General features: G+C 44.6%; 1 protein-coding gene across 1 annotated transcript in view; it reads right to left on the minus strand.

Moving 5' to 3' along the window:
• The window catches only part of Pcsk5 (proprotein convertase subtilisin/kexin type 5), a 416,016-nt gene that overhangs the window by 50,212 nt on the left and 338,779 nt on the right, over positions 1 to 27,025 (minus strand). Inside the window, exons 25-26 of the mRNA XM_003472222.4 lie at positions 3,222 to 3,264; positions 334 to 470 (exon numbers count right to left, since the gene is read on the minus strand). Coding sequence (XP_003472270.2) covers positions 334 to 470; positions 3,222 to 3,264 — 180 coding nt within the window. The remainder of the gene's footprint in view (positions 1 to 333; positions 471 to 3,221; positions 3,265 to 27,025) is intronic.

Here is a 27,025-nt window from a genome sequence, read left to right on the forward strand (position 1 = left end):
TCCAGGCTCAGCCGGCCACACGGCTTGGTGAGGGGCGCGGCTGGAGTCTAAGATCGCGTTCACCTCTGCAGGGCCCGGGAATCTAGAACATGGGTCAAAACCCCAAGAGAAGGGTCGTGGCTCTGAATATTCATTTCCCAAACATTTCTCTTGAGCCCCCCGCGCCCCCAAACTCGATCTTGTTCCCACTGTTTGAAGTAGTCGGGATTAATTAGATAAAGAGCCATGCTCCAGTAATCCACGCAGAAGGGAGTGGTCATGGCTAATACTTATTTTCAAACCGAGTTAAATTTCTCCGGACCAGGGGCGAGGTCCCTCTCCGGCTGCACCTACCCAGCAAGAAGAAGCTCTGCTCGCACCAGAAGCACTCGTGGCGGCTGCAGCTGCCGCAGTGGGCGCTGCAGGCCCTGCACTCCCGCTCCTCAGCGAAGGTCTTCTCCGGGCAGGCTCGGTAGCAGCGGTGCTCAAACCTGGGCGGCAGAGAGGCGCAGAATGAGGCCCGCAGTTTTCTGGGGTCCCGCGTCCACGCACACTCGGAAAGCACCGGGGGCCTGGAGCTCACCCAAGGACACTGGTGCTGGGCCTGGGCGCCCCACGATGCCAAGGCCTCAGCCACCTCCTGTGGGATTCTGAAGCCTTAGGAGACTCTGCCCAAGCCCCAGAGGGTGGATATTCCATTCATTTCTAGGCACGGAGACCAAGGCTCAAGGGAAAAATGTTCAAGATCCACTTAAAGGGTGGATCGAGATTTAAAATGAAGTCGGTGTGCAGAGATCGTTTGTGTGATTTGCTGATAGCGCCTGGCATTTAGAAGGCCTGAGAAGGGCTTATTAGAATATTAGCAGCCAGGTTACTAACCGCAGCAAGGGGCTGTGGCTTTTACATGCACACACACACACACACACTATATATATATATATACATATATCTATATCTGTACACAGAGTCAGCAAAAAACATGTGCACATGCATCAGCCGGGTCATCCAACAAATGCATGAACAACCAGAAGCTCCTGGCCACCACTGTGAGCGCCTCTTGTAACTGTAGAGGCTGAAGTTAACTTTGTTTCTCTCATGATACCTCCATAAATTTAGTGTTAAGTTATTTATGCAAGTTTCTCTTTTCTTGATGGATGCCGTTTTTGGCAGTGTCCATGTGACACACACACACACACACACACACACACACACACAATTGTGTATATTCATATATAGGCATCACATCAGCTTGTACATTTATTACCGATTATGCTCATCAGATAGGCAAATGTTGTAATTGAGACTGCTGAAGTGTAGGTTCATTGGAAGGAAGAGTGGAAGGAAGGAAGTTGTTTCATGCACTTTGATGAATTTCAAAGCGTCAGTGAGTTGCCAGGGACGTGTCTGCACATCTTGCTGAAAGTTACTGTACAGCACTCAGCTGTATTCAAAGGCGCTAAATATAGGTGCTTCTTGACACAAGTAAGCCGCGCCCCACCGCAGAGGTGTGGGTGTGTCCTTTCGGTGCCTGTCTCTCCCCAGGGGCTTGGTGACCCCCCTCCCCTTAGCAAGCTGGTGAGGCTGCTCCCCCTCCCACACCGGGTGCCCTCAGGGGAGAACAGAGGCAGGGCCAGATGTGTGGGGTGTTCTGATGTCAAGTGCAGAAGCAGTCAGGGGAGACTGGAGGGGGCAACCGCTGTAAGAGGGACGGGAGACTTCTCCACCCTCTGCTGCAGGGTCATTATGTCTGTGAAGCTCTCTCCTCCCTGAGTTCCTCAAGGAGCATTTCGTGCCCCCTCCCTCATCCTGCGACCCCTGCCAACATACATTCATTCCTGCTCGGAGCTCCTGTGGCAGGCTGCACCCCATGTCAGTGTCCCCATGAGGGTGTTGGTAAGTGACTTTGGGCCTATCCAGTGTCACCCGGCCTATCTTAAACTGGCCAGGTGTGGAGCTTCTTGGGCCCTCTCTCCTGTGTTTAAGATGAACAGTGGTTGAACTCAGTGGGGCAGGAGTAGCATGATGAGGGGAGATGGTCAGTAAAAGAACCGCAACCATTCTGGAAAAGTTGGACCAAAACTAAGAGATCATCTCTAGCTCGAAAATCCACAATGGGAAGGAACAGAAGGCAAATCCAGAACTTTCTAGGCACTGAAAGGAGTGCTATCAGGGCCATCGAACTTCATTTTATGCACAAAATCATTATAAATACTGAATAAAATTACACTTGGGCTGCGTGTACAAGTTGTAATATGAAACGTGAGGACTTTTGTGTTTAGACTTGGGTCCTATTCCCAAGACATCGCCAGTGTATATGAAATATACAAAAATGTGAAACACCTGAACTCATGCGTGGGTGTGTGGATGTGTGTGTGGTACTGGGAACTGAACACAGGTTTTCTTACTGAGCTACATCCCCAGTCCCATTTTTATGTTTTATTTTGAGTCATGGTGTGCTAAGTTGCTAAGTTGCCCAGGGCAGGTTCAACTTTACTCCTCCTGCCTCGGCCTCCCAGAGTGCTGGAATTACAGGTGTGCACCATGCCTGGATTCCTGCAAACTGATAAAAGATGAAGGGGAAAAATGGCGTGAGAAATTATATATCACGTAATTCTCCTCTGCTGAGGAGAGAACAGGCAGCTTGTGTACCTTATTCAGGACCTGCCTTTCCCTTTGTTTCTTTCTTTTTCTTAGCTTTTCTTACAGGATTGACAACACTGTAACCTGGAAAGGAGACTAGATTAGGAAGGGAGATGATGATGAGACACACCGGCCTTGGTTTTTAACTACAGAGCATTGCAGCCCACTCATTTAAGTTCACCTAGAGCCCTGCGTCTTCATTGCCCAGGGGAGCTAATGTAGTACCTGGCTCCCTGAGTGTTGGGACTCTGTTTAAGGACAAGGTGTCAGAGCAGACATCTGGAAATATCTTGCTTGAGCTGGGTGTTTTATTAAGGGCCATCTGTAAACAGTGATACTGAACCTTGGAGACCTGTGGCAGGATTCCTAGACACCAGAGTCAGGCTGGATGCCTTCCAGGACCAAGAGAAAGAGGCTCCTTTCCAGGCAAGAAAACAGCTGGGCTCTTGTTGCTAAATCCAAGAAATGCTCATTAATAGCCCATAGGACATGGCTGCTTCAGGCTGCAGGGACTCTGCTTTAAGATTTAAGACGCAAGATGCAGTCAGTAAAGCTTACGGTGCAGAGGAGCTAGGGCTGTGAGGAAAGAAAGCCAGACTTACATGCGATACCCCTCGGCACATGAGGCACAAGTTCCTGGGTCATCTGGAAAAAAATTAAAAGAAAGAAAAATTACAATTATCGAAAGTTTGTGATTTGGAACGAGTGGACTTTGGAAAAGTTGTGGCTTAAGACAAATGATCTTTTGAGATAGTTTTATAAAATATACTGTCTAGAGATGATATTCGAACAGATTGCACCATTTTTAATTAGTAACAAGAAGTACACTATCGTTTGTTTTTATCCAAGGTAATAAAACAAGAGCTCTCATAAATACTTGGCCCCAACTTTTAAGAAAGAATAAACCCAAGCTACTGCGCCTGCAAATTACAGACCACCTGCCATGCACAGTAAGAACCATCTGACCTCAAGTAGTACAGCGCTTGCCTGGCATGTGATTCCCAGCATTGAAAACAAAGACACAACGACAGAATCCCCTCCAGCACTCTCCTGCAGTACAGACGTCACACAGGTAGCACAGAAACATTTCCTCTTTCTTTGGTGGTGTTAGGTGTTCCTGTGGATCAAACCCAGGGCCTCGGGCGTGCTAGGCAGGTGTTCTACTGCTAAGCTACCTTCCCAACTCCACACATGGGCGTTTGAAAAGGGCTAAAAGCTTCTGGCCTTGACCTTCATGTTTTCCATGAGTTTCTTCAAATGCCTGGAGGTACTCAGAGGTCCTTTGAAATCTGGACAATTTTTTTCCAATACAAGTACTCACTTTCGTGTTCTCCACTTCACAACTCTCTTTAAAAAAATTGAAAAAATTTTAAATTTCTCCTTCAGAAATTGCTCTGTTCTTGTTAAGTGTAATGAGCCAGTGCAGTTGTGTTGGCCCAGCTTTGTCCCGTAGCTTTCGAGACTTAGGGACAGCTTTTGGGACTTAGGGACAGGAGCTGGAGAGTCACCATCTCTGTCTGTCATACAATCCCAACCCCGCCCAGAAGGACCACTCTCTGAGCTGATTATTAGAGAATTCTACCACTTTCTCTGGCACACAGTTCTTGATAACTTTGGCGGGTTCTTCCTCTGATCCTCTTTACAACTATCTTGATAATAAGTGAAAAAATTACTCTTCTTTAAACAATTCTTCATGGTAGGTGGAGGTTGGGTCACATTTAATTTTATTTAAACTACATAAAATGATGACCCTAGAACTTTGATTATCACTGTCCTCATTTATTTTGGGCTCCTTTCTTGTTTTTTGCGTTTTGGAACAAAGAGACAGCCTCACTCAAGTCATTAGCCCAGCACTTGTCTTGGGAAGGGGACTCAACAACTCATACCAAAAGTCACCGTGGGAAGACTTCCAAAAGAGGCTCTGCCACATAAACAGGGGTCCTCGAACCTTCTAGAAATAGCTTGCTGGTGGAGCAGAGGAAAGGGGCCTGGCTGGAAGTTGATTCACCTGTTTCCAGTCTGAAGTTTACCAGCACTTAGTGTTGTATGAGCTGTCAGAAACCTCGGCCTGCTGGCTGCTGCTTTCTGCATGTGGACAATGAACCGGCTGGAAGATTCCAAACCTGAGCCTAGCATAAGTTATGAAACTGTGGTCCGCCCTGGTCCAAATCCAGCATTGTCCTTTCATTGACATATCATGCCTGAAATGCTTTTATGTTACAGCATCAGCATTTAGTAGTTGCAACAAATTCCAAAATATTTACAATCGGCTCTTTCACAGAAAAGCAGCTGACCCTAGCAGTAGCTTCATCCGCTCATGATTTTGTAACATTTACCTTTGTTAGTGACACAGACACAAACATAGTGGGACAGATGTTCCCAGATTCCTCTTAGGGACAGAGTGCCCTTATTCAGGTAACACCCTGTTAAACTACGTCGGGGAGAAATGTACTTGGGAGCGGGGAGCAGGAGCCAGGATAACCCAGGAAAGGCATAGAACCTTCTGCAGGAGGTTGAGATCTGCTCATGGGAGGAAGTGGGTTTTATGCTGGGTCAACATGGTTATAATGTAGTGACTAAAATAGGACAGCAAAACGAACCAAAAAACCAGGCTAATTAAGTGGAAGCTGGAATCTGAAGCTAGAGGTGCTCATGAGAAAGGAAAGCTCCCCCAGACTCTTACAAATTCCAGGGAGGTTTAAGCTTCTGAATTCTGCAGTTTGGGATCTGAATCTGTACTGAGGGTGCAGAGGCTCCCTGGACACCAGGGTTTCGTAGGGCTAGTTTCTTTCCCACTCCGAGTCTATTTTTTGTGTCTATATTCTTTTTAGATGTGTGTCTTGTACCACTCAGCTTATGTCTGGGCAGCTCACATTTCTCTGCCTATCCCCAGTGAGCATCTTTGACCCTGACAAGTTTTGCTAATTTGGCAAGGGCCGGAGAAATTCTGATCCTGTTCTCCAGTGCTCTGTCCATCCCACCCATCTAGGAACTTAATGAGCTTGCTCTCTGCTCCTTTAAGCAGGCCGCTGATGAAAATGTTAAATAGGACCAAGTTTCAGCAATATGCATACCAAAGTGATCTTGGGTTCAGGGACTTTTCCAGCCCCATTGCACAGTGAATTTGGTACTTTAACAATGGTTTGCACACAGAAATAATGCACAGGCTGGGAACTGCACCTTCAAATAGCTTCTAAATGCCCACTAGTTTCTCTCATTATTACTGGTTGTTCTAAAGAATAATTAAAAATTTTTTTTCTACCCCAGGAGATCCACAAGTCAAATACACACTCAAACAGATGTAGCATGATTGCAGAGAGGCAGCCATTATCGGATTAAGGAGGAAGGTAACATCCCAGAACTCGAGGTGGCCTCTAAATTAGTTTGGCGTTCAGATAGTGAGCAGGGTGGCTTATGGAGAAAGATGGATTTTCCTGCTCCTGGTGTGTGCAGGGGTGGGAAGTGGAGAGGGAGCTAAACAAGCTAGAGTTGGTAACTGTCTTGGAAGGTGTTCTCCAAAGCAGGATGGCTACACAGCTTTGGATATTTGATCTTGTCAAGCTTTGGAGCAGAGAGAGCCTGTCTTGATCAGTCAGAATTCAGAGGGAGCTCGTACATTTGGAAGAAAGCCCTCAGAAAGCGCTGTTGGTTTCCAGCTGCTCACATACATCTCTGCTGAGGAGAATTTGCAAGCAGAGGCCTTGTCAGGATGGGGGTACAGCTTCCTTTCTTGATTAAAAAAAAAAACCCTCATTTTTATTGTCTCATTTTTATGGAGTAGGATGGACAGGACTAGACTGTCCACCTTTTCTTGGGAGTTTTAGGTGACTCTCTGGGTCATCTTCCCAGTCTGTCCTCGGGGAACTCATTCTAAACTCAGGCTCCCAGCATCCTTTTTGGTGGCAAAGCCATCCCACCACTTTGTTTTTTTCGCAGCAATCCCTACAGCCTTCGCCACTGGGCCACAGTAGGTGTCTCAACTGTAAAATGCTCTGGGAGAGGATGTTTTAAATTTTAACTGGAATATGTAAAAACACCCAGAGAAGAATACTTTATTTTTATGGTTTACATAACCTGAGGTCCTATAATTAGGGTACATACAAACTAAACTGCCCCTATTTTAGTTTTTAGGACGTTATGTTTCTTCTCCCATGGTTCTCATTGTCTTATTGATAGCCTTTTAGCATAGTGTTCATGCTAGACATGCCAGAATTAGCCATGAGTTTGATATTATATTTAGGCAGAATTGATCTCCTACAAAAAGCTACAGGGGAAAGTTGATTTCAGCAGCTCCTAAACCGCCCTTGCTATTTTTTTCAAACTTACAGGATTTTCATCTTTTATCCACATCACACAGTACCCAAATAGTCCCCTGCCACTTCCTATTAAAACCTGTCTTATGTCCCCTTACTGCAAAGGCCTACTTACTAGGCTGCTGTCAAAAGTGATAGACTACAGGGCCTATAAAATGTGTGCTTATGACAGGGAGTGGTGGTGCACACCTGTAATCCCAGCACTCAGAGACTGAGGCAGGAGGATCACCATGAGTTCAAGGCTAGCCTGGACTCCATAAGCAAACTCAAGGCCAGCCTGCATTACACAGTGAGCCCTTATCACAAACAAACAAACAGACAGACAAACAAACAACAATGTGTGCTCCTGGAAGAATGCGAGGCCTTTACCTCTCTAGGTTTCTCTGACTTTTATGATTTTTCTCCCTTGAATCAGGCCACATCTGGAAGTGATTCAATTTATTGTAATTAGGTAAAACTCACTGGGCTTGTTCTTTTCTAAGTGGTCTCAGCCTTTTAGCCTGGTCCTGCTAAACTTGGGGCTCCTCTTCCTAAGATTCATCTTGGATGAATGTCTCCCACAACGTTCCCCACACTCAGGAAACCTGTTACGCTCCAGTCCTGCTTCATACATTTCAGTCCCACTCACACTGCAGGCTCCACCAAAACAAAAATCTTGAGCATCAGTCTTCAAGCCTACTTACCGATTACCCTGTTGGCATAAAAATATCAGCGGGTACCTATGATGTGCATAAACGATTTGCTATTATTCATTATCATTCATGATATGAGAATCATTTTGCATACATTAAAAGTTGTGCAAACAGCAAATTTAAGAGGATGATATAAAAACAAATGTGAATGTAAGTTCTATTTTTTTATACAGACTAATTGATTGTCTTGTACACCTCTCTTTGCAGACCAGTGACTCAGGCCAGCCCTAACCATACTGCACATCTGAGCCGATGAATTCATGTGGAACCACGGGAAAACGTGTTTCACGTGTGGTTGCTGAACATGGCTGGAGGCAGCGCCTCTCTGCTGGGATCGCTCATTTCCACTTATGCAAGGACCTTGAGACCATGGCTGTAGCTCTTCCTTCCCTGTACACTGCTGATTCAAATTCACTTTCTCACACAGCATTATTTTTTTGTCTTTTTGAGTAAGGGTCTCGCTATGCAGCTCAGGCTGGCCTTAGACTCACTTTGATCAGGTTGATCTTGAATTTGCAAAGGATTCTCTTCTCCTGCCTCAGCCTCTCATGTGCTAGGATTACAGGTGTGCACCACCACGCCTGGCTTCACAGTGTTTTCATGTCAGGAGTTGAGTGGGAAATGTAGATATGAAGGAGAGTGTTTAAGTGAGATGATTAGACTCCACCTTTCCCTCTTCTTCCTCACACTCTGCATTTATTACATGAATTTGTTCCTTCTTTGGAATGAATATTCCCGATGAAAACAGCCAGTGACCATGCCCCAACAAAAACTAACCTGAAAGTTTATCTGTTAAAAACAAAATAAATGAGTTATGGTACATTTATGCAAGAGAGTGCACAACACCTATTAAAATTCTGTTTCTCAAGAGTATTTGATGCTGGGGATATGGCTCAGCGGCACAGTGCTGGCCTGCCAAGTGTGAGACTGTGAGTTCGATTCCCAGTTTCAAAGAAAGAATATTTGATGACATGGGATCATTTCACGACAGGCTGTGTCACAAAGGGTGATGATGGATCCTAGCTATGTCTAACATGGATGTGTGTGGACAGATACAGCTTTATCAAAAATTAGAGAGAAAATATTTCAGTGTTAACTTCTGAATTTTATATGTTCGCATATATATTAGTGTGATCCTATTTTTAAATAATATATGTTTCAGAGTTCATTAGGGTGACAAGTTATTACGAAAAGAAAGAACCTGGGCCCAGTGTACTTCTGGCAGTGGGGAGGCTGAGGCAGGAGCGCTGGAGTCTTGGGCCAGGCTGGGCAGCAGAGTGACACTCTGTCTCAAGAACAAACACAACAACAACAACAAAAGGAAAGAAGGGAGGAAGGAGAAAGAGAGGGAGAAAGAGGAAGGGAGTGGCCAGGCTCGGAGCTCCAGGCGGCATCCAGGCCATGTGTTTGGAGACAGGATCCTCCCCTTTTCCTGCCCCCATAGAGAGCTTGCTGCTCACGCATAGCCTGTCTATTATCTCCACTTCCTAATTTCTATTTTCTCACCTTCCTGTTTCACCTCTCAGCACCTCCTGACCACGCATCACGAGGGAGGACAGAGATGCTTCCATGTGCGTGTTCCAACAGCAGGAGCTGCTTCCCAGATAAAATGAACTGTGTGTTCTGATAGGACTCTACAGACGACCTGGGGACTAGGACACAGCTTATTCTTGGCTCTATCTCAGACTTGCTACCTGCCCGGGGCTGCCACACAGCCGAGCATGCCACCACCATCCCTTTCCTGAGCACCTGAGCCCGCAGGAGCGCGCCCTGCCCACCCTGCTGAGAAGCTCTTCTGCTCCCTGGGAGTGCAGAGACAGCACCATATGCAGCCAGCACTTGAAATGTTTCGAGAGGTAATTAAATGAATTGTCAATAATGCACATTCTCCCACAGGAAATACGTACTTAGTTATTAGGCAATACTGTACAAATTCGCGGGAGAGTTGCTGACATTTTTCTGTCCACTAGAGGATAATGAATGGGGAAAGAGATTTATATGTCCAAAGAGTGCCACTAATTATAAGCCCCAAACAGCACGAAGAAAAACATAATTCAAATAGGTCTTGCACTTAGAATTGCTTCGAATAATTAACATTCAAATACAGAATGGATTTTCTTATGGCTTTGTCAAAGCAGAAGCCTTTCTGAAAGGCTCCGTGTGCTGGGATAGGAGGTATGTGGGAAGGGAAACGCTGAAGCTTTTCAATCATCATACATTCAGGGCCAATTGGGAAATGTTTGAATTGGCAGGAATGCAAACAGTGCAGCTTACAAGGGCGCAGAGGGGTAGGGAGCATCTGAAAAAGAATCAGAATCCATGTCTGCACGCGTTGGCTGAAAGAGCGCCTTGTCCTCTGCTGGACCCTCACTCGAGCCCAGGCTCTGATCCCAGTGATGGGCGCTCACCACCTTTCCCTGCAACTCGGCCCCAGCAAGTGGAAATGGTAAAGGAACACACATGGATTCCTTACAAGGACGGCTTACCACACCCGCATGTCCAGTCTTGTGTTCACTTATTCTACAGCCTGTATTTTTACAATTTTAAAAAAATCAGATGATCATCAGCAGGCCAATAAAAACACAAATCTTTCTTTAAAAAGACATGTGAACTCAATACTAAATGCAAACTCCATAAAGACAGGGGCCTTTGTTTTGTTTTATTTTCCTGTATTTCCAGTACTCAGGGTTGCCTGGAGCAGATGCTCCAGAAATAGGCATAGAAAGACAAGGAAAGACTCAGCAATAAATCTACAAATTCAGGTAAAAGCCTGAGAGCCGGGAGCCTGATGTAGAGAAGAGAGGTCAGGGCTAGCAAGGGTGAACCAGTCAAGAACTGACATTTGAGGGAAACCATCTAACACTCTCCTGTCTCTCAGGGGCTACTCCCTCTCCCCAATCCTCTTCCATACATTTTTCTACCCTTAACCTCTGTTATTCCTTAGAATTCATTCTTGAACTTTGCGGGACATGAACTTGGTATATTTGACATGTAGTATTTCTCTTATATCATGTTGGAGGTCCCACCAAGATTTAAAGGAACTAAAGTTTAGAGGCCTGGACTTCAAAGGTAACTGGGCTAAGAAGACAGCCAATATTTTGACTGTAGCTCTTCAAGGTCAGCAAGAGCCCAGGACATGAGGGAACCTTTCTATGAGATCCTTCAACTTCGAGGCTGCCAAACTCCAAGTGGTCATGCCGATGGAGGCAATGATAGATGTGCCAGACGCCTTTTCCGGGATCCACCAGTTTGACCTTGTAAAGAGTTCCTAACTGCTAAACCACAGCATGACTTCTTGAGGCCCATTAGATTGGCTCTCTGGAGGAGGCTCCTGGCTGGGGTTTCTCTCACACCATCACTGAGCTTGAAGTAACCAGATGGAAACTACAACCCTTCTCCCCTAATGGCCGTTACGGATACCTCTTCAGAGAGGGGAATGTTATAAACAGCTAAGTTAGGCCGAAACATATTAGGTAGACAATCAGGACTGGACCATCTAGGGAGTCAGTGCAAAAGACGAGAATCCAGTTGTGGGCCAGGAGGAGAGCCAAGAAGCCAATCCATGCCTACCCATGAGCTATGAAAGCCTGGAGGGGAACCAAGAAACCAACCTGTGCCTTCCTGTGAGCCAGCTGGTGAGAGGGCTGGCTGTCAAGAAGAACACTGCTACCTCCCTGCCCCGACTACCCCCCAGAGTGTAAGCAACCAGTTGATTTGAAGGAACACAGGCTGAGATGATAGCAGCTGAAACAAAATAAACAAACAAAGCAACAAAAAAAGAACTTAATGCTTGTACTGTTTGATTGACTTTGCAGGCCTAAAGCCAGTAGTTTGAGTATCTATTCAGAGGATAACAATATGCATTATAGAAATTGTAGGGGATTTCCTTCTGTCGTTTTTGAAATCCGATGTTTTGTTCTGTTTTATTGTTTTGCTTTATTTCTTATAAGATAAAAAAGATGAGAATCCATCAGGACTGTGGCTGGAAGTGCATCTGAAGATCAAAGTCACAATGGCTAGTTTTGCATTCTTCCCTGAGGGATGAATGGAGGCTGGGGATTATTGGTATCACCCTTCAGAGGTTTCCCATTATCTCATTAGGGGTGGATCACCTGCTCCCACCTACCAAGACTAAGACTACTAACACCAAAGACAAGAGTAAGACTACAGATTTTGACCAAGGTTAATGATGTCACCCAGGTACCCTTACTACCACTAGATCAATATTACCTAAGCAATTACACTTGAAGTCTTATTGGTTGTTGATGATTTTGACCACATAGTACCCACCTCACGATTTTGCTCTTAAAATTTCCTTTGAGAGGTGGGCTCTTTGGCGACCCACTTGGAACCAGCCCCTCCTGCCTCAGGAGTTATTCCTGCTTCTCACTCCACCGTTCCTATTCCCCATTCCCTCTCTCCAATACATTTTCCCACTCTTGAAAACACATTTGAAATGCCAGTAGAGTGCATGTTAGCAAGATGCTGGCCACATGAAGCTCTGAGGAGGGAGGCCAGGGACATCTTGAACTGCTCAAGGGAGGCCAGTGGGGCTGAAGGCATGAGGAGACAAAAGAGTGGGTTGGAAGCAGAGACCAGGGTTGTAAGCAGGACCACTTCAAACAGGGTCCTTGCTGACCACGATAGGAAGTTCATCTAAATTGAGAGTAATGAAGAGTCACAAGGAGCTTTATATAGAAAGTCCTGGTGTGATCTGACTTGCCCGCAAGATCACTCTGGGTCCTGTAGCAAAAGATGACTTCTTTTAACTGTAGAACAGCTACAACTATGGAATCTGGTAAATTAACCTGGGTCCCACGAAATGCATGTGAAGACTGCAGTGAAGCTTATGCATAGGGCGTAGGCTCAGCAAGCCCAACCCTGGCCTGACACTAGCACTGCAGACAAAACACAAAACCTGATGCAGCACACATGAGAGATGCTCTGTAAAACAATATATCAGAGTAAAAATGATTAAGGGTATACTGAGACTGTAGTTACAGGAACAGGGAAACTCGTACTTGAGAGAAAATAAGGAAGTTAACTCGGAATGTGTGAGCAGCTGGTCGGGGAAGAGTGGAGCTCTCAGCTGCAAAGCGGACTCGAGAGGTAGAAGGTGATGCTTAACACTGATTGCTATGGTACACACTGCTCAGGGTGATTCTGCACCAGCTGCAGAAGGTAAAGGCAATCACAGCCTCCCACTGTCCTCTAGTGGGAGCACAGTAACTAACAAAGCTGACCAAAGAGAACTCGCTCCATGGAAAATGATAGAACGGGAAACAAACCTACAGTACAGCATAGGACAAAATACTTCTCAGAGCCTGAAAGAAACCTGTTCAATGGTTCTCTCTTCTAACTTACATGGACTTTGACATTTCTCTCTTTTTCTCCTTGGGAAAAAATAATCAAAACATTCTTATTATTTTTAGGGTTACCAGATAAAATACAGGAGTGAAATAGAAACCTGCGAATTGCTTTTAACATAAGGATAAATGAGAAATAAACTTGCCCAAAGGAGGAGACAGCAACAAACAAAAGTCATCTTGATCTTATCATGGTGCTGGGTAGTTTAAAAGCAAGCAAACCAAAAAGCAACACAAAATTTGTAATAATAAATTAGGATGCCATATGGTGTTTGTGTTCAAAATTCATACTTCGTATGTGTTCTGTACTATCTCTGAAGGAAAATTCAACTTAGTGTCAGAAAAGAATGTCCCAAGGAAGCTGAGAGACACAGGTGCAAATCCTTTGTATGGAAATAACCTCCATCCACACCTCAGAGCACTCTCTTATTTAAAACTTCTGAGGTAAGGACCATAATTTAAAAATAAAACACATCAGAAAATCAGGCACTAGCAGAGAAAATTAACTGAACTTACAGATAGTAGAATCAGACCCAAAGAGACTACAGATTTTGAAATCTTATGGCACAGAATTTACAAATAACAAAATATTTCATATGCAAATAGGAACACCTTTTAAAGACATATATGTAGGCAAAGGGTTCATGAACAAAGCCCTGATTGCATGGGAAGAACTGCAAAGGATCAATGACTGGGATCTCATCTTATTAAAAAGCTTTTGCACAGCAAAAGAAACCACAAAGAGAGTGAAGAGACAACCCACAGAGTCAGAAAAAATTTTAGCCAGTTGTCAGACAAAGGACTAATATCTAGAGCATAAAAACAATTGAAAAAAGTCAGATCTCCTCAAATTTAAAGATCCAATCAACAAACAGGCATCTGAGATAGACAAGTCTCAGATGAAAAAGTAGAAATGGCAAATAAATACATGAAAAAAATGTTGGACATTACTGGTCATACAATAAATGCAAATTAAAAGGAAAAGCCCTGTAAAGATACAGTAGCTATCGTCTGGTTGGGATACAGTGAGTAGTTTATGGTCTACTACAGTTGGGAAAGACATTTTACAACCACTGTGCCTAATGTCACACTCAGCATTGATCTCATTCCTTTTCCAAATGTGTTTTAGTCAACATATGGCAGGACTACAGCAATGACTTATTGCTGGTGAAATATAGAATTCAGGCTCTCGGGGGAAATGCGTCAACAGTTCCCACATGAATGGTGTGTGATCAGCGTAACCAACAGGACTGTCACCAATTTACTAGGAAGAGAATGGAATGACATGTGAATTAGGGTGTGTGTTAATTAGGGTGCAGTTAAAGAGAAGTTCTTTTGCAGGAGAAAGGCGTGGTTGAGACTTAAAAGGTGAATTATGAGGAGAGGGACGGAGGGAGGGCAGGGAAGAAAAGGCACACAGAAGTCTGTAGGTAGAGAAAGCTGAACAGTGGGAAAATCCCTTTGGTAACAGTAACCTCCTTGAAGGAATCACATGGAGTGCTGACAGCTTGCCAGGATAGATCACAGTTGCCCTCTCCTTAGAAACATACAGGTTTTGTGGAACCAGCCTGGTTCCCCATCAATGGATGAACATGTGATTATATAAAGAAAATGTGATTATATGTGCATGGTGCAGCATTTATCAACGATAAAGAAAAGCCAACTTTGCTATTTGCAGGAAAATGGGTGGGTCTGAGGGTTATCATGTTGAGTACAAAAACCAAACTCAGAATGACAAATATCCCTAATATGTGAAATCTTAAACCAATGACAAAAGCAGAAGGGAAAAGAGGCAGGGAATCTGGGAGGGGAGGGGAGGAATAGATACCATCGAAATGGACATGGGTAGAATGCAATGGAAACAAATATTTTGTAAAATTATTAGGCGCTAATAATAAAAGGCAAGGGTTTTAAGTAAAAGCACAGAAAAAGTATCAAAGTGGATTGCATAGAGTTTGAGGGACCCAGAGTAGACGGGCAAGAAGGCTGATCCCTGGAGCAAAAGAGAATCATCTCCGGGTTGTAAAGTGCATGTCTGGTGCTGCAGGCACCGGCTGGGGGGAAGCTAAGGGACTGGGGCGTGAGTCCCACTAAAATCACATTTTATATTATGTCTGTATTCAGACAGATCAGGGAAGGTTACAGTAAGCACAGCCATTCACTTCCTGACATCTTGGGGCGCATTCCACATCGTCAGCTCCCAAGGCCTCTCTCCAACTAAATATATATTACTTGAAAAGAAAAGAAATTATTGAAAACAAAACAATAGCCATTTATTTCCTTTTCTGTTTAACTAGAAACAAAACTACTAAAAAGTAAAATTTATTCTCCAATAGACGTATTTTCTGGTCATCATTTTTGCCCAAATTGCTGGTTTGTATAAGCAAACCAGAATTTATGTAAACAAACTGTGCTATTTGGGGGGAAAAAAGAATCTAAGAGTCATCCTGTGTGATTTGCTCTTTGAAAACTTCTTGCTTATGTTTCTGAAAAGGCATTTTGAGAGAGTCTGCCTACTCATCATCAGGCATAGTTTGAGGAAGTGATGTTTTCTTTGTGTATCTTCAAGTCACTATAGCAACGAGATCAGTTCCTATGCCTGAATCAGGAGGCAAACTTCCCATCTTGGTCTGGAGCTGTTGCTGATTCTACAGATTTAAAACTTTACATATTTGGGGAATAATTTTCTTCAAAAAGTGTTTCTCTTGATCTGAGGGTTTTGCTGTGTTCGGGGTATTATTTATTGCTGGATCTTTCTCCTCTGTGTTATTTGATGACTGGTATGGAATTCTACAGCTGTTTGGGTTGCCCCTTGCTCTGTACTTTTGTGCTTTTATTTCTTATAGTTATCAGGGGTTTTGGTCTTCCTTATGGAGATTGGCTGGAAATGCCCTGTTAAAAATGGAATTTTGTTTCCTTTAATGCTCTGTTTAAGCCTCTCCTCCTTGTATTCAGCAATCCCATGGCAGCTTCCATTAGTAACACCCAACCCTGCTGAAACTTTCACGAGTGATCTCTTCAGTCTTACTCTTTGGGTAACTTGAAGGACTCAGTAACCAGCTTTGTCTGGTTACATGTACTTCTCCGAATACTGGGTTTCGGTGTCAATCACTGGCTGACTCTAAATGTTGTCCAAAACAGGGGAGGGGAGACTTGAGGTTTCCAGGAGTCCAAAAGCAGCTGACTGGAATCTAATTGGCAGATACAATCTGTTTGGTCAGCAGTGTCGACACACACTGCACAGACGGAAATTCAGATTTTGGGGAGCAGTGCAGCTCCGTGGCTGGGTGTGGGCGCTTAGCATGTGAGGACCTGGGTCCGAGTCTCACACACACAGCCACACAGATATCTCAGAGAAGCCTCCGTGCTCAGGGAACTGGGGCTGAGCAGCAAACGACTCTACCAGACGAGGGTATTCCCGTCAGCCACAGTCTTCACCGGGCTGCACTGTGGCACCTGCCTGATATCTGTATATATGTGAATTTAGGATTTTTGATTTTGTTCATTCCACCCCTCTCCAGGCTCTACAGATACAGAAGGGGAAAATTTCCAAGATCAGGTAAACCATTCAGTTAGTGGCAGCTGGAGAACTAAATGCAATTTTATTGGTGACTAGATCTGACATTCTGGCTGTCTGAAGGTTTGGACCACCCCGCATAGGGTTTCTTTGGGCCACATAGTAGGGTACATGCTAGATAATTAGGAACCAGATTTATACCAACCATGATTAACTATAGACTTTCTTTGGGTCTGCCCACAGCTGTAATCCCAGCACTTGGGAGGCTGAGGCAGGAGGATTGCTGTGAGTTTGAAACCAGCTTATACTACATAGTGAATTCAAGGTCAGTCTGAACTACACAGCAAGACTGTGTCTCAAAAAACAAACAAACAAAAACAAAACAAAACTCCAAAAGTGAGCAGCTCCTGAGATCCACGCCATGTTGGAACTTAGGATGCTTGGAAGCCAATCAAGCACCTCCCCTCCTTGGTAAGCAGTAGTGGTGTGGCAGACTGCGGCCCTTCCAGGGGGAGAACCAGCAGGAGCTCCTGAGATCTGCACCATGTTGGAACTTAGGACGATGTGAAACCAAACAACCAGCCTGCCTCCCTGCTAAGCAGTAGTGAACTTACTGATGCATGGCCTAGAGTCAAACATCCCACGTCCCTTACCCCCCTTTTTTACTAAATCGGAACCAGAAATCTGAGCGTCTCCTGGGAGGTTGACCATAGCAAATAAGGGGTCTTCCTTCTACCATCTCTTTGAAGGCAAATATTTTTATTACTGTTTTGCTCTATTCTGATTAATGGTACTACTCTATTCAATATTCTGTTTTGATAAGTTCTATAATGTTTTATATTTCATCTCATTTTGATATACATGATTGAAAGACCAACTATTATAAAGATAATGCAATATACTGTGATACCTATTACTGTTACCCTGGTAACCTGCCATGAAGTTCTGTACCAATTTCACTGTACGATCTTAGTTGGCTTTATTCTGTCTTTTTCTGTTGTATTTTACCACTTTCAAAACAAAATTAAAAAAAATCTCCAAAAGCAAAAAACATAAAACAAAACAACAACAAAATCCGCCAAACTATAGAAATCCATGCAGATGATCACCAAGCAACAAAGTAACAACTGTGTTACCAAGGACTTTAAAGAGATGTCCAACAGTATTCTGAACAAGAAAGGGCTGCTCACTTTGGCACTGAAAAATGTATTTAGTGTGATGAATGTGCATGTGTGTAAGTGCACAGTGCCACAGGCCAGAAACGGAAAGATTCTCTTTGCACGTTTTCCCAATGTGTGGTCATTCCTCACAGCATATGAATGTGCTAGGTTGATCTTAAAGCTTGGTGCAAGGTGGAGAAAGTTGGAAGCAGCACAACGAGCACGGTGCTGCTTATCTAGGGAAGGTACTAGAAGGCTGGTAATGGTTTCATGTCATTTGCTCTCCATCAAATGGTCTAACTAATGGTCACCTTGTAGCTCCCAGCTGACCTGAGTCAGCGTGGTGCTGGGTGTGGAAGGCCCACCTGAGGGTTGTTGCCAACAGCATAAAAGGAGGTCTGGAGGGGAAGATGGTGAAGCTTCCTGGAAAGCTTGTCACACTGGCTTTCATGATAGGAACTCAGCTGTGCTCATCAGAGGAGCTCAGGTCCTCACTGTCGCTGAGGATGGTTGCGGTTCTTTTCTGGGAGCCCTGGTCCTTACTTTGAGCATCACTTCCTGGCTCCAGTGCAGATCCCTCAACTGCTGGCCCAGATCATTCATCCCACTGGTGCAGACTTTGTAGCTTCCACCACTGACCTTTGGCCTGCCCAGTGCAGATCCTTGGAACAAACTTGCATGAGACCGTGTCACAGGCTCTTGGTCTCCAGCTGGACTCATGCAGTGGGATCTGCTGTGGGATCCAGGCCCTCAGTGGGATTCTCTGGGTATCCAGTGTGTGGACAGATCTTGTGCACACTTGCATTTGACTCTTTGGGTGAATATTACAAAATAATCCTATACATTGTGCACAGATCTATTCCCTTGCAAACCCTGCCTGCAACGGCGCATGTCCTAGCCTCTGACATGAATCTGTCTACCTGCCCCTGCAGCCCCACACTAAGGCATTATGGGAGGTGGGCCTGCACACATCCGTGTGTGTAAACCTGTGTGTAGTGTTCACACAGCCCAGGGCACGGCTGTGGGTTTATGAAAGTAGGCAATGCATTACTGAACAAAAGAGGGAATTCTCTTCAGGTTTTGACTCTTTTTGTTGTACCCAAAAGTATAAAGAATTCATAAATAAATCCTAGTTGAAACTAAAGTAAATAAAGAAAAAAAGAAAAAAAGTGGGGGGAAGTTGGCCTGTAAATGAGAATTCAGGCCGTGGGAATATTTATGCTAAATGATGCATGGAGAAACAAAACCACTATAATAATAAAAATAAAATCTCAGCACCTGCCCACAAGGCAGGCCACCACTGAGAAATTATGCTTTGCTGAGTGGGAGATGCTCTGTGGTATAACAGCCTCGACACAGGAGCTTTGTGAGAGCAGGAAGGGCCCCAGACAAGCACCCAGGCTCTGCCAAGCCACCTTCTGCCTCAATAATGAACCTCATGCAACCACTCTAACAGCATTCCAGGGCGCTCAGGTCTGAAGACAAGCGGGATTTCACAGCGTGATTAAGTCTACATAATGGCACATAAAGGTAGACAGCGGGCTATCAATTATCTGCCAGATTTGAGGACAGCCTTGCCCCACCATGAGATACCTTGAATTGGCTGCTTATCTAGTATATTTTTCTTTCTGATTATTACTGGCTATCTCTCCTTTTCATTTCAAGTTTTAAGGGCCTGATTGTTTTTGTGACAGCTCTTCTATTTCCCTTCACTATGGCCGGGGAACATCCCAGGATCAGTGTTGAGGGTTTTCTTAGAATAAAGGCTCCATTTTATCAGACTGGCGGCTTTGCAGCGTGCCCCATGCAGCCCTCAGCCACTATAAAGAGCCCGTCTGCAAGGCTGGACAGTTCTTACTGGGAAGTCACAGCCCTGCAGGGGGCCTTTATTCACTGTGGCAGGGTAATCTCGGTAATTCAGCATTTTCCTGTTAGCACCTCTGAAGGGGGAGGTGCACTGGAGCTCTGCTGTCTCTTTTCACAGGCTGAGAGCTCTTGTGATCCACAGGTGCCGCGCTGTGAGTCCGAGGGTTCAGTGAAAGAGCATCTCCCAGTCTTCTTAATGGTCCAGAATCGAGAGCCTGAGAATCTTGCTGCTCTTTCTTTGCTCTGAGAGAAGCCACAGCCTGGGAGAAAAGCCGCTGGTACTTTCTTCCCTGGGTCCTGAGGCGCTGTAGAATGATAGACGGATACGTGGCTGCCTAATTGTGCAAGTGCTTGCTTGGTGATGAGGCCATTTCCTAACGCACTGATACACTTTTAGAAATTCCCAGTGTTTTCCAGGAGTTTGGCCTGAGTTTGGCCACAGAGGACTAGTGTATTTTAGTGTGTGAATAAAGTGAACAGGATTCAATTTCCATAGAAACAGCACTGTCAATACCAATGGTCCTTACAACCCTATGAAAGGGTTTAATTTGCAGCGGGACTTCAATAGGCGTGCATTTAGCAATGTTCGCTAGCACTTGCAATTTGCCCAGGCTGCCACGGCCCCCCTTAGGCCCATTATTGCCAATTATGCCTCCATGTAGGAGGTCCACGTGGTCCTTTTTCACTACGGACTATTTATTGTGTTCACCTAGCCATTTTGCTGACAGCCGGGTTGCCTTTTTGAGGAAATATGCTTTTTTAGCCTACCAAATGGGTATTTCAAGCACTATGCCAGCCTTCCTGAATCTAAGAACTGTATCACCTGAACTACTAGATTACTTGAAAATGGTACTTTCTTTGATCATGCTCACATTTAAAGAAACTAAAGGGAAGTTTGAAAAAATTTCTGTCTTTATGCTAATTTTGACAGTAATCATTCAAAAGCCCGAGGCAGCCATTAAAAGATGAGTACCCAATGAAGTTATATACCAGAAGAGAAACTTGTGGTTTAAATGGACACCAATACTAGCAGTTCCTTCACTTACGAAGCTGCCCTGACTAGATCAGGCACAGTGGACATAAGGAAGGGCCAGGGCTTAAAAGATGGGCAGGCCGCAGATCCAGTGTCCCCTCCTTCCAGAGTACCTTAGACTGGTGTGCAATGGTTTCCTAAAGCAAGGGCTAGCACTGGGCTCTGGCCCTTCCACCCTTTACTAAAGATTTTAAAAGCCATTCACTGTAGATCACTTACCGGGGCCATGGCATTTACATGTTCAGAAATGCTAGATTCTGCACCTGCATGTGGTAAGTGTGGTTCAGTGTGCAGATTATGTAAGCATAGATGCAAGGGATTATGTTTGCTCTTAAGTTGTGCCTTAAGTAAGGGAAGAAATATAATGCATAGATTTTAAAAGTTAATAAAAATTAAAATATCAGGTAATTGCACATGGTCTGCCAGAATTAAAATAGAATGAAGTGTGTGTGTGTGTGTGTGTGTGTGTGTGTGTGTGTATGTGTGTGTTTGTGTGTGTGTGTGTGTGTGTGAGCATGGCAGGGGACTGAGAGACAGAGACAGAGAGACAGAGTCTCTAGTGAGATTAGATACATGCGTGTCGGAGGCTGACATTATTAAGATTGTTTTGATTAAGGCACCCATCGCTCTGTTGTCAGGCATTACCTACTAGTTCTAACTTGAAGTAGACGTAAAAATCCGTGATAGGGATCACAGGATTTCTAGGGGACCAAAACACCCATCAGCTAAGGGATCTGGGAAGGGCTTGGGCTAAGATGCTTTCCCCAGTCACTTGCTAGATTCCTCAGTGGCCCAAGCCATGAGGACACATTTGAGCACACCATGTGACATTGGACAGCAGCTTTGAGCAATACCCACTTGCCACGTGTACCATGGTAAAGTGAAGCTACTACTGATTTCATGGTTCTCATTTGCATTTCAACATTCAAGGGCATGAGTACTGTGCCCAGTCCCAAGGAATAGTTGACATACTTTATCTTTAAGATCTCAATAGGTCACACTTTTCATTTCTAAAAGTTTTCAGCCGTTCCCTTGCTGAGCACATAAAATGAATTTACTTCTGAACTGAGACCTTGTATGCCAAATTTTTACAGCCTTAAATGTAGTACTTTATCACTACTATAAATGGTTCTGGACTCACCTCTCACAAACCTTTTAGTGCTAAAGGTAAGGGGCTTCCCTAATTCACTTGTTTCAATTCATATAAAATTTCCAAGGTAAAACCAGGTCACTTGGCTAATATTTCAAACACACAGGCTGCTTTCTGATGAACATAATAAATCTGCAATTTTGCAACTGGCGTGGGCAGCCAGAATGATTGTATTAGGCTTTCCAATAAGCGCCCCTTCAAAACAACTTCCTTTGTTTTTAAGACTCACCAAAACTGGCCCAAAGGCTTGATGTCATCGCTCAAATATTGAGGTCATGGTAATCTGGAGTCTACATTTTTAGGTTGATTTATTTTTGTAGTGGAGCATCTAGGTTTCTAGAAATTATTTGAGGGCACAAAATTCCATCATGGTGATAAATCAAGCTGTCAGCTCTTTCTGGTCCAAATTAGAGGTTAGAAAGATTGAGAAACTTTTCCAGTCTAACATTCCATCACCAGCATCTGCAGGTTATTCCTGTGACCCCTGTGGAGGTAGTGAAGGGAAGCATTACCTTGGGCTTTCTTTTGCCCTGGTGATGTAATTGAAGGAGTGTCCATCACCCTGGGGACTGTGAAACCAGGAACTGAGTGCATCCGTGGTGTGTTAGTCTAGGTTCCACCACTGTGACCATATGAAGTTGAGATGACCAACTTCAAAGAAAGAAAGGTTTATTTTGGTTCATGAATTCAGAGGTTTCAGTCCACAGTCCCTTGGCTCTGCTGCTTTGGGCTTGTGTTGAGGCAGAACACAGGGTGGAGCACATGGTGGAGGAACTAGAAGTGGATAGAGGGAGAAAGGAAGGTCTGGGTTCCCAGTATTCCCATCAAGCCATGCTTTTCCACCAGGCTCCACCTCTTAAGGGTTCTGCTGCCTTCCAATATTGCCACGAGCTAGAGACCAAAACTTCAACCTATGGGTCTCGGGGATGTTCCAGAGCTAAACCATACACCGGGTTACCTGCCCCTTTCTTACAAAGCACATTTCATTCGTCTCATTAAATAGTGGAAAGTCTGTTGCTAGTAAGAACACACAATTTTTGAGGAAAAGATTTGGCATAAAAAAATAAAGTTAACCACCACAAATGCCGTCGGCACAGCTGGGAGGAAAATGGTTTGAAAGAGCCAGCGATGCTGTCAGTGAGACCCTGAGTAACGTGTGGGGAAGTCAGCACGGATGCTGTTCTCCTATAAAGCTTCTCTCCGGGTCTTTGACCAGCAGGTGGCTAGTGAGGCCTGACCCTGCCGGGGTTCTGTCTGGGCCTGAAACTCCTGTGCTGACCGCTTCGCATGCTGCTCTATATTGGAGGCTGACCATTGGGCTGTTGGCAGGGCTCTGGCCAAGGTATCCATGGTCTGAGTTGCAGGAAGACTTTGTTGACAGGCTGAAGCTGGACTCCAACCAAATTACCTTCCTGTTGGAAAGTCAGTCTCAGGCTCTGGAGGTACAGATGCAAATTTACCGACACTGGCTGTTGACTCAACCCTCAGTTGGAAACCGGCCTGCTGAGCAGCTGGGTATCAGCACGCAGATGCCCCCCATCTCACCCTCACTCGGCTTCTATGCTGATGTCTGCCTGGTGACTTACATCATGTTTCTTTCTCCTCCACCTGTGGAGCTTGAAGCTCTTCCATCACCTGGCAAAGGACCACGCATGGCAGTTTGGCAGTGGCATTGGGAGATGGAGAGCTGGGGAGTGAAATAAAGGTAGCCAGCAACAGACACTGCTGTAGTTTGGATCTGGAGCACCTTCCAGAGGCTCCTGTGATGAGCCTGGGTCCCAGCTGATGGTGCTGCTGGGAGGGGGAGGAGCTTTAGGAGGTGGAGCTTGGTTGGAAGAGGTGTACACTCAGGACATGTCAGTGCAAAGAGCATATTTTCTCCTCTGTCCCTCCCTTTCCTTCTCCCTCTCCCTGTTTCCCTGGCTGCCATGAGGTGAGGTGAGTAGCTTTGCTCCACCAAAGGCTGTCACCCATGCTGGTTTGCCTTGTCTTGGGCCCAAGGTAATGGGGCCAAGAGTCCACTGACTGAAGCCTCTGAAACCATGAGGAAAATATCTTTCCTTCTTTTAACTTAATTTTCTCAGGTATTTGTCATGCAACATAAAGCTGACTAGCACAGGTACAGAAGCCCTAGATATTTACTGGGGGTCTATTAAGCTAAACATGTCACCATGTACAAGTTGACTGTGGCCTCAGATGGAGATGCCTGGGTGACAGGAGATGGGCTAGGAAAGGAAAAGGGCATCAATGGAGAGAAAGAGAATTAAATTTTATCTTGATATTAACAATGAAGCCTATTTATTCTTCTCTCTCAAGGAACCCAAGGTATGCTCATCTTTCTAGTTTTCATTATAATCTCTAGGATCCTATCAGGAGTTAATGGCTTTTCAGCTTATTTTGAAACCCATGAAAGAGACATCCACGTCAGTTTCTAGAGTCTGCTATAAAGGTTAAAGCCTTTCCTCCACCCAACTATTCCCTCTGCTAGTAATGGGAAGTTAAAGTCACTGCCTTCAGGAGTGGCAAGCAGTCTTCTGAATGCCTTGTTCCCAGATGGGGCTTGAGTACACCCTGTTCTTTTGTTTAACATGGTTTATTTTGGAAGAGCTTGGCTCAGTGCTCTTTCTGCAAGCCTACGTGACCCAGACAGATGTGGCTCCCAGCTTGACTTTGTAGGTCAGTTACACAAGTCGGAGGAACTATGTACCAATACCCAGCTCCAGAGGAAACAGCATAACGACACGGAGAGCTCAGATGCTGAGATAACTGCTCTGGAGCTATACAGAGGCCGTCTCAACAAACATATCCTTCTCTGTCATGAGCACAAGAAAGAAACTTGGATGTAGGAGAGACACAACTATGGAACACCAGGACGTCACCGGGAATGAAGTCAATGCAGCAGTCAACCTCTCTGCACTTTTATTTACACTCCCTAAGGAAACGATGCACTGGTACAGACTGCTCAGGGTGGTGCTCAGGTTTGGAGCCAGGCAGTAAGTTTGAACTCGGCTTTGACACTTAGTTGTTATGCAGCGTGGGACACGTTACACAAGGTCTCTGAGCATTGAGCTTCTCATCTATAAAATGAGACAGGATTTTGAACAACGGGATTATATTGCAGAGTACAAAGCACGTTTGTTAAGTGCCTTCCTAGCTAAGCACCCAGCATGGCATAAACAGTAAGCTGTAATTATTATAATATTATTATAATATCTGCTTCTTTTTCAGTTTCTAACCTCAACAAAAATATTTTAAGCATTATGTTGAAATCACGTTTATGTATTTATCAGACTCGGTGATTTTCAACTCTGTACATTAGAATCAGTCAGAGTTTTAATAAAATGCTTATACCTCAGGCTCAGCACAGATGAGTTAAACCAGAAACATCGGGAATGGGTTTCAGAGCGACACTGTCTTTCTCCCAGGTGATTCTGGTGCTTAGAACCACTGGACTATCACAGTTACACATGAGGCACTGAGAACAGGGAACAAGTTTTAGCATCTTGCTACCCTGGTTCCCAGCAGCAGGGAGATGGTCAGTTAATTTTTCCTAATCCTCACTCAAAAACTGGGAGAAGGTTGTCCGAATTTCCAGGTGACTTGTCTCATGTGGGGTGACATATTTTGGGGGCGGCAGACAAAGGTGAGCAGTAGTTGCACATTGTCTCTCTGTCCATGAAGGTTTGAAAGGTTTTATATCTTCTTCATTCTCACCTGGCAGATGAGGTATCATTTACAGAATGAGGGAAGAGGAAGGCACCAGAGAATTGCTATGGCTCGTGTCTAGATGTCCCCCTAAACCTCATGTGATCAGAGCTGGGGCTTTTCAGAGATGGCTGGATGTAGAGCATGTGATCCTGGGATCACGGGTGTGTGACTACTGAATTAGTCCACCAATGGATTTGACACAGTTCTGGGTAGGATTAGTGATGCCCCACTCAGGCTGTGAGATGTATGAGGTAGCAAGAAGGGTTTGTTGTTTGCTTTGTTGTTTTGCTGTGCTCCTGCCTCTTGCCCTTCCTGGGCTATTTCTCTTCTATGTTGCCCTGCCATGTTGCCCTGCCTTGGGGCTGGCCAATTATGGACTGAAACCTCTACAAACTGTGAGCTAAATAGACCGTTCCTCCTTTAACTTTGTGTGTTGGGTACTTTGTAAGTATCAAGAATCATCAGTTTATGTTTTTTAGAGATATCTCTATTTAATAGGGGTCACCTGCTTCTCTTTCTTTCTTTTTTTGGTGGTGACTAACCATCGCTCGTAGGGGCAGATGGAAAAGGGACAAACAGGAGGCTTCTTTCTTTTAAAAGAACAAACTTAGGACCAGCTTCAGAGAAGGATTAGAATAGAAGTGCACTCTCAACAGTTTGCTCAAGAAAAAAGAGCCAGGTATGGTAGTAGATGCCTGAAATCCTGCACGCAGACAGCTGAGGCCAGCCTGGGCTACAAAGTGAATTCTAAGCTATCCTGAACTGTATAGCGAGACCCTATCTCAAAAAGACTCCACACCACCCCCAAAATTGTTGAGCCATAGACTAATCACCTAGACTTCAAGTGTGATTGGGATTAATAGTTAATTACAATGGACAAATTTGCTTGTTCCCCTCTCACACAAGTTGTAACACTTACCATAATTGTTACTAGTTTCATACAACCTGACATTACTTGATGTCATACATTAACAAGTAGATAATATCACTTAGTATCCCTGCCAAAAATGTCCTGTGTGGTGATTTTCAACTGGAGGTAATTATGCTACCACAGGACATCTATCAGTGTTCTGAGATATGTGTGATTGTCATGACCATGAGGCTGTTAGTAGCATTTAATGACAGAGGTCAGGAATGCTCCTAAACAATGCACAGAAACACCTGGTCCACATGCCAATGATGCTGAGACTGAGTAAACCTTCTTTAACTTGAAGATTAAAACAAGATACATGGAAATGAGGGATAGCTATACAAAGACTGATCTGTACTCTTAAAAAAAAGTGCAATATTCCTGGGCATGGTGGTGCACACTTGTAATCCCAGCATTCAGGAGAGAGAGAGAGAGAGAGAGAGAGAGAGAGAGAGAGAGAGAGAGAGAGAGAGAGAGAGACAGAGAGAGAGAGACAGAGAGAGAGAGAGACAGAGAGAGAGAGAGAGAGAGAGAGAGAAAGGCTTTGGCTTTCTTTTTAAAAATGATTCTATCAAGCAAAATGCCTTTGCTCTCCAGTTTGAGCTCTGGGTAGGATGAACAGAGAAGACACAGAATCATCATTAGTCCTGTGCTACCCCAGGTCCAGCCCTTGCTCTCTCAGGGTTCAGTG

The sequence above is a fragment of the Cavia porcellus genome, unplaced genomic scaffold (assembly GCF_034190915.1).
Source record: "Cavia porcellus strain 051 isolate PalLab524CR breed Dunkin Hartley unplaced genomic scaffold, mCavPor4.1 scaffold_1, whole genome shotgun sequence".
NCBI lineage: Eukaryota > Metazoa > Chordata > Mammalia > Rodentia > Caviidae > Cavia > Cavia porcellus.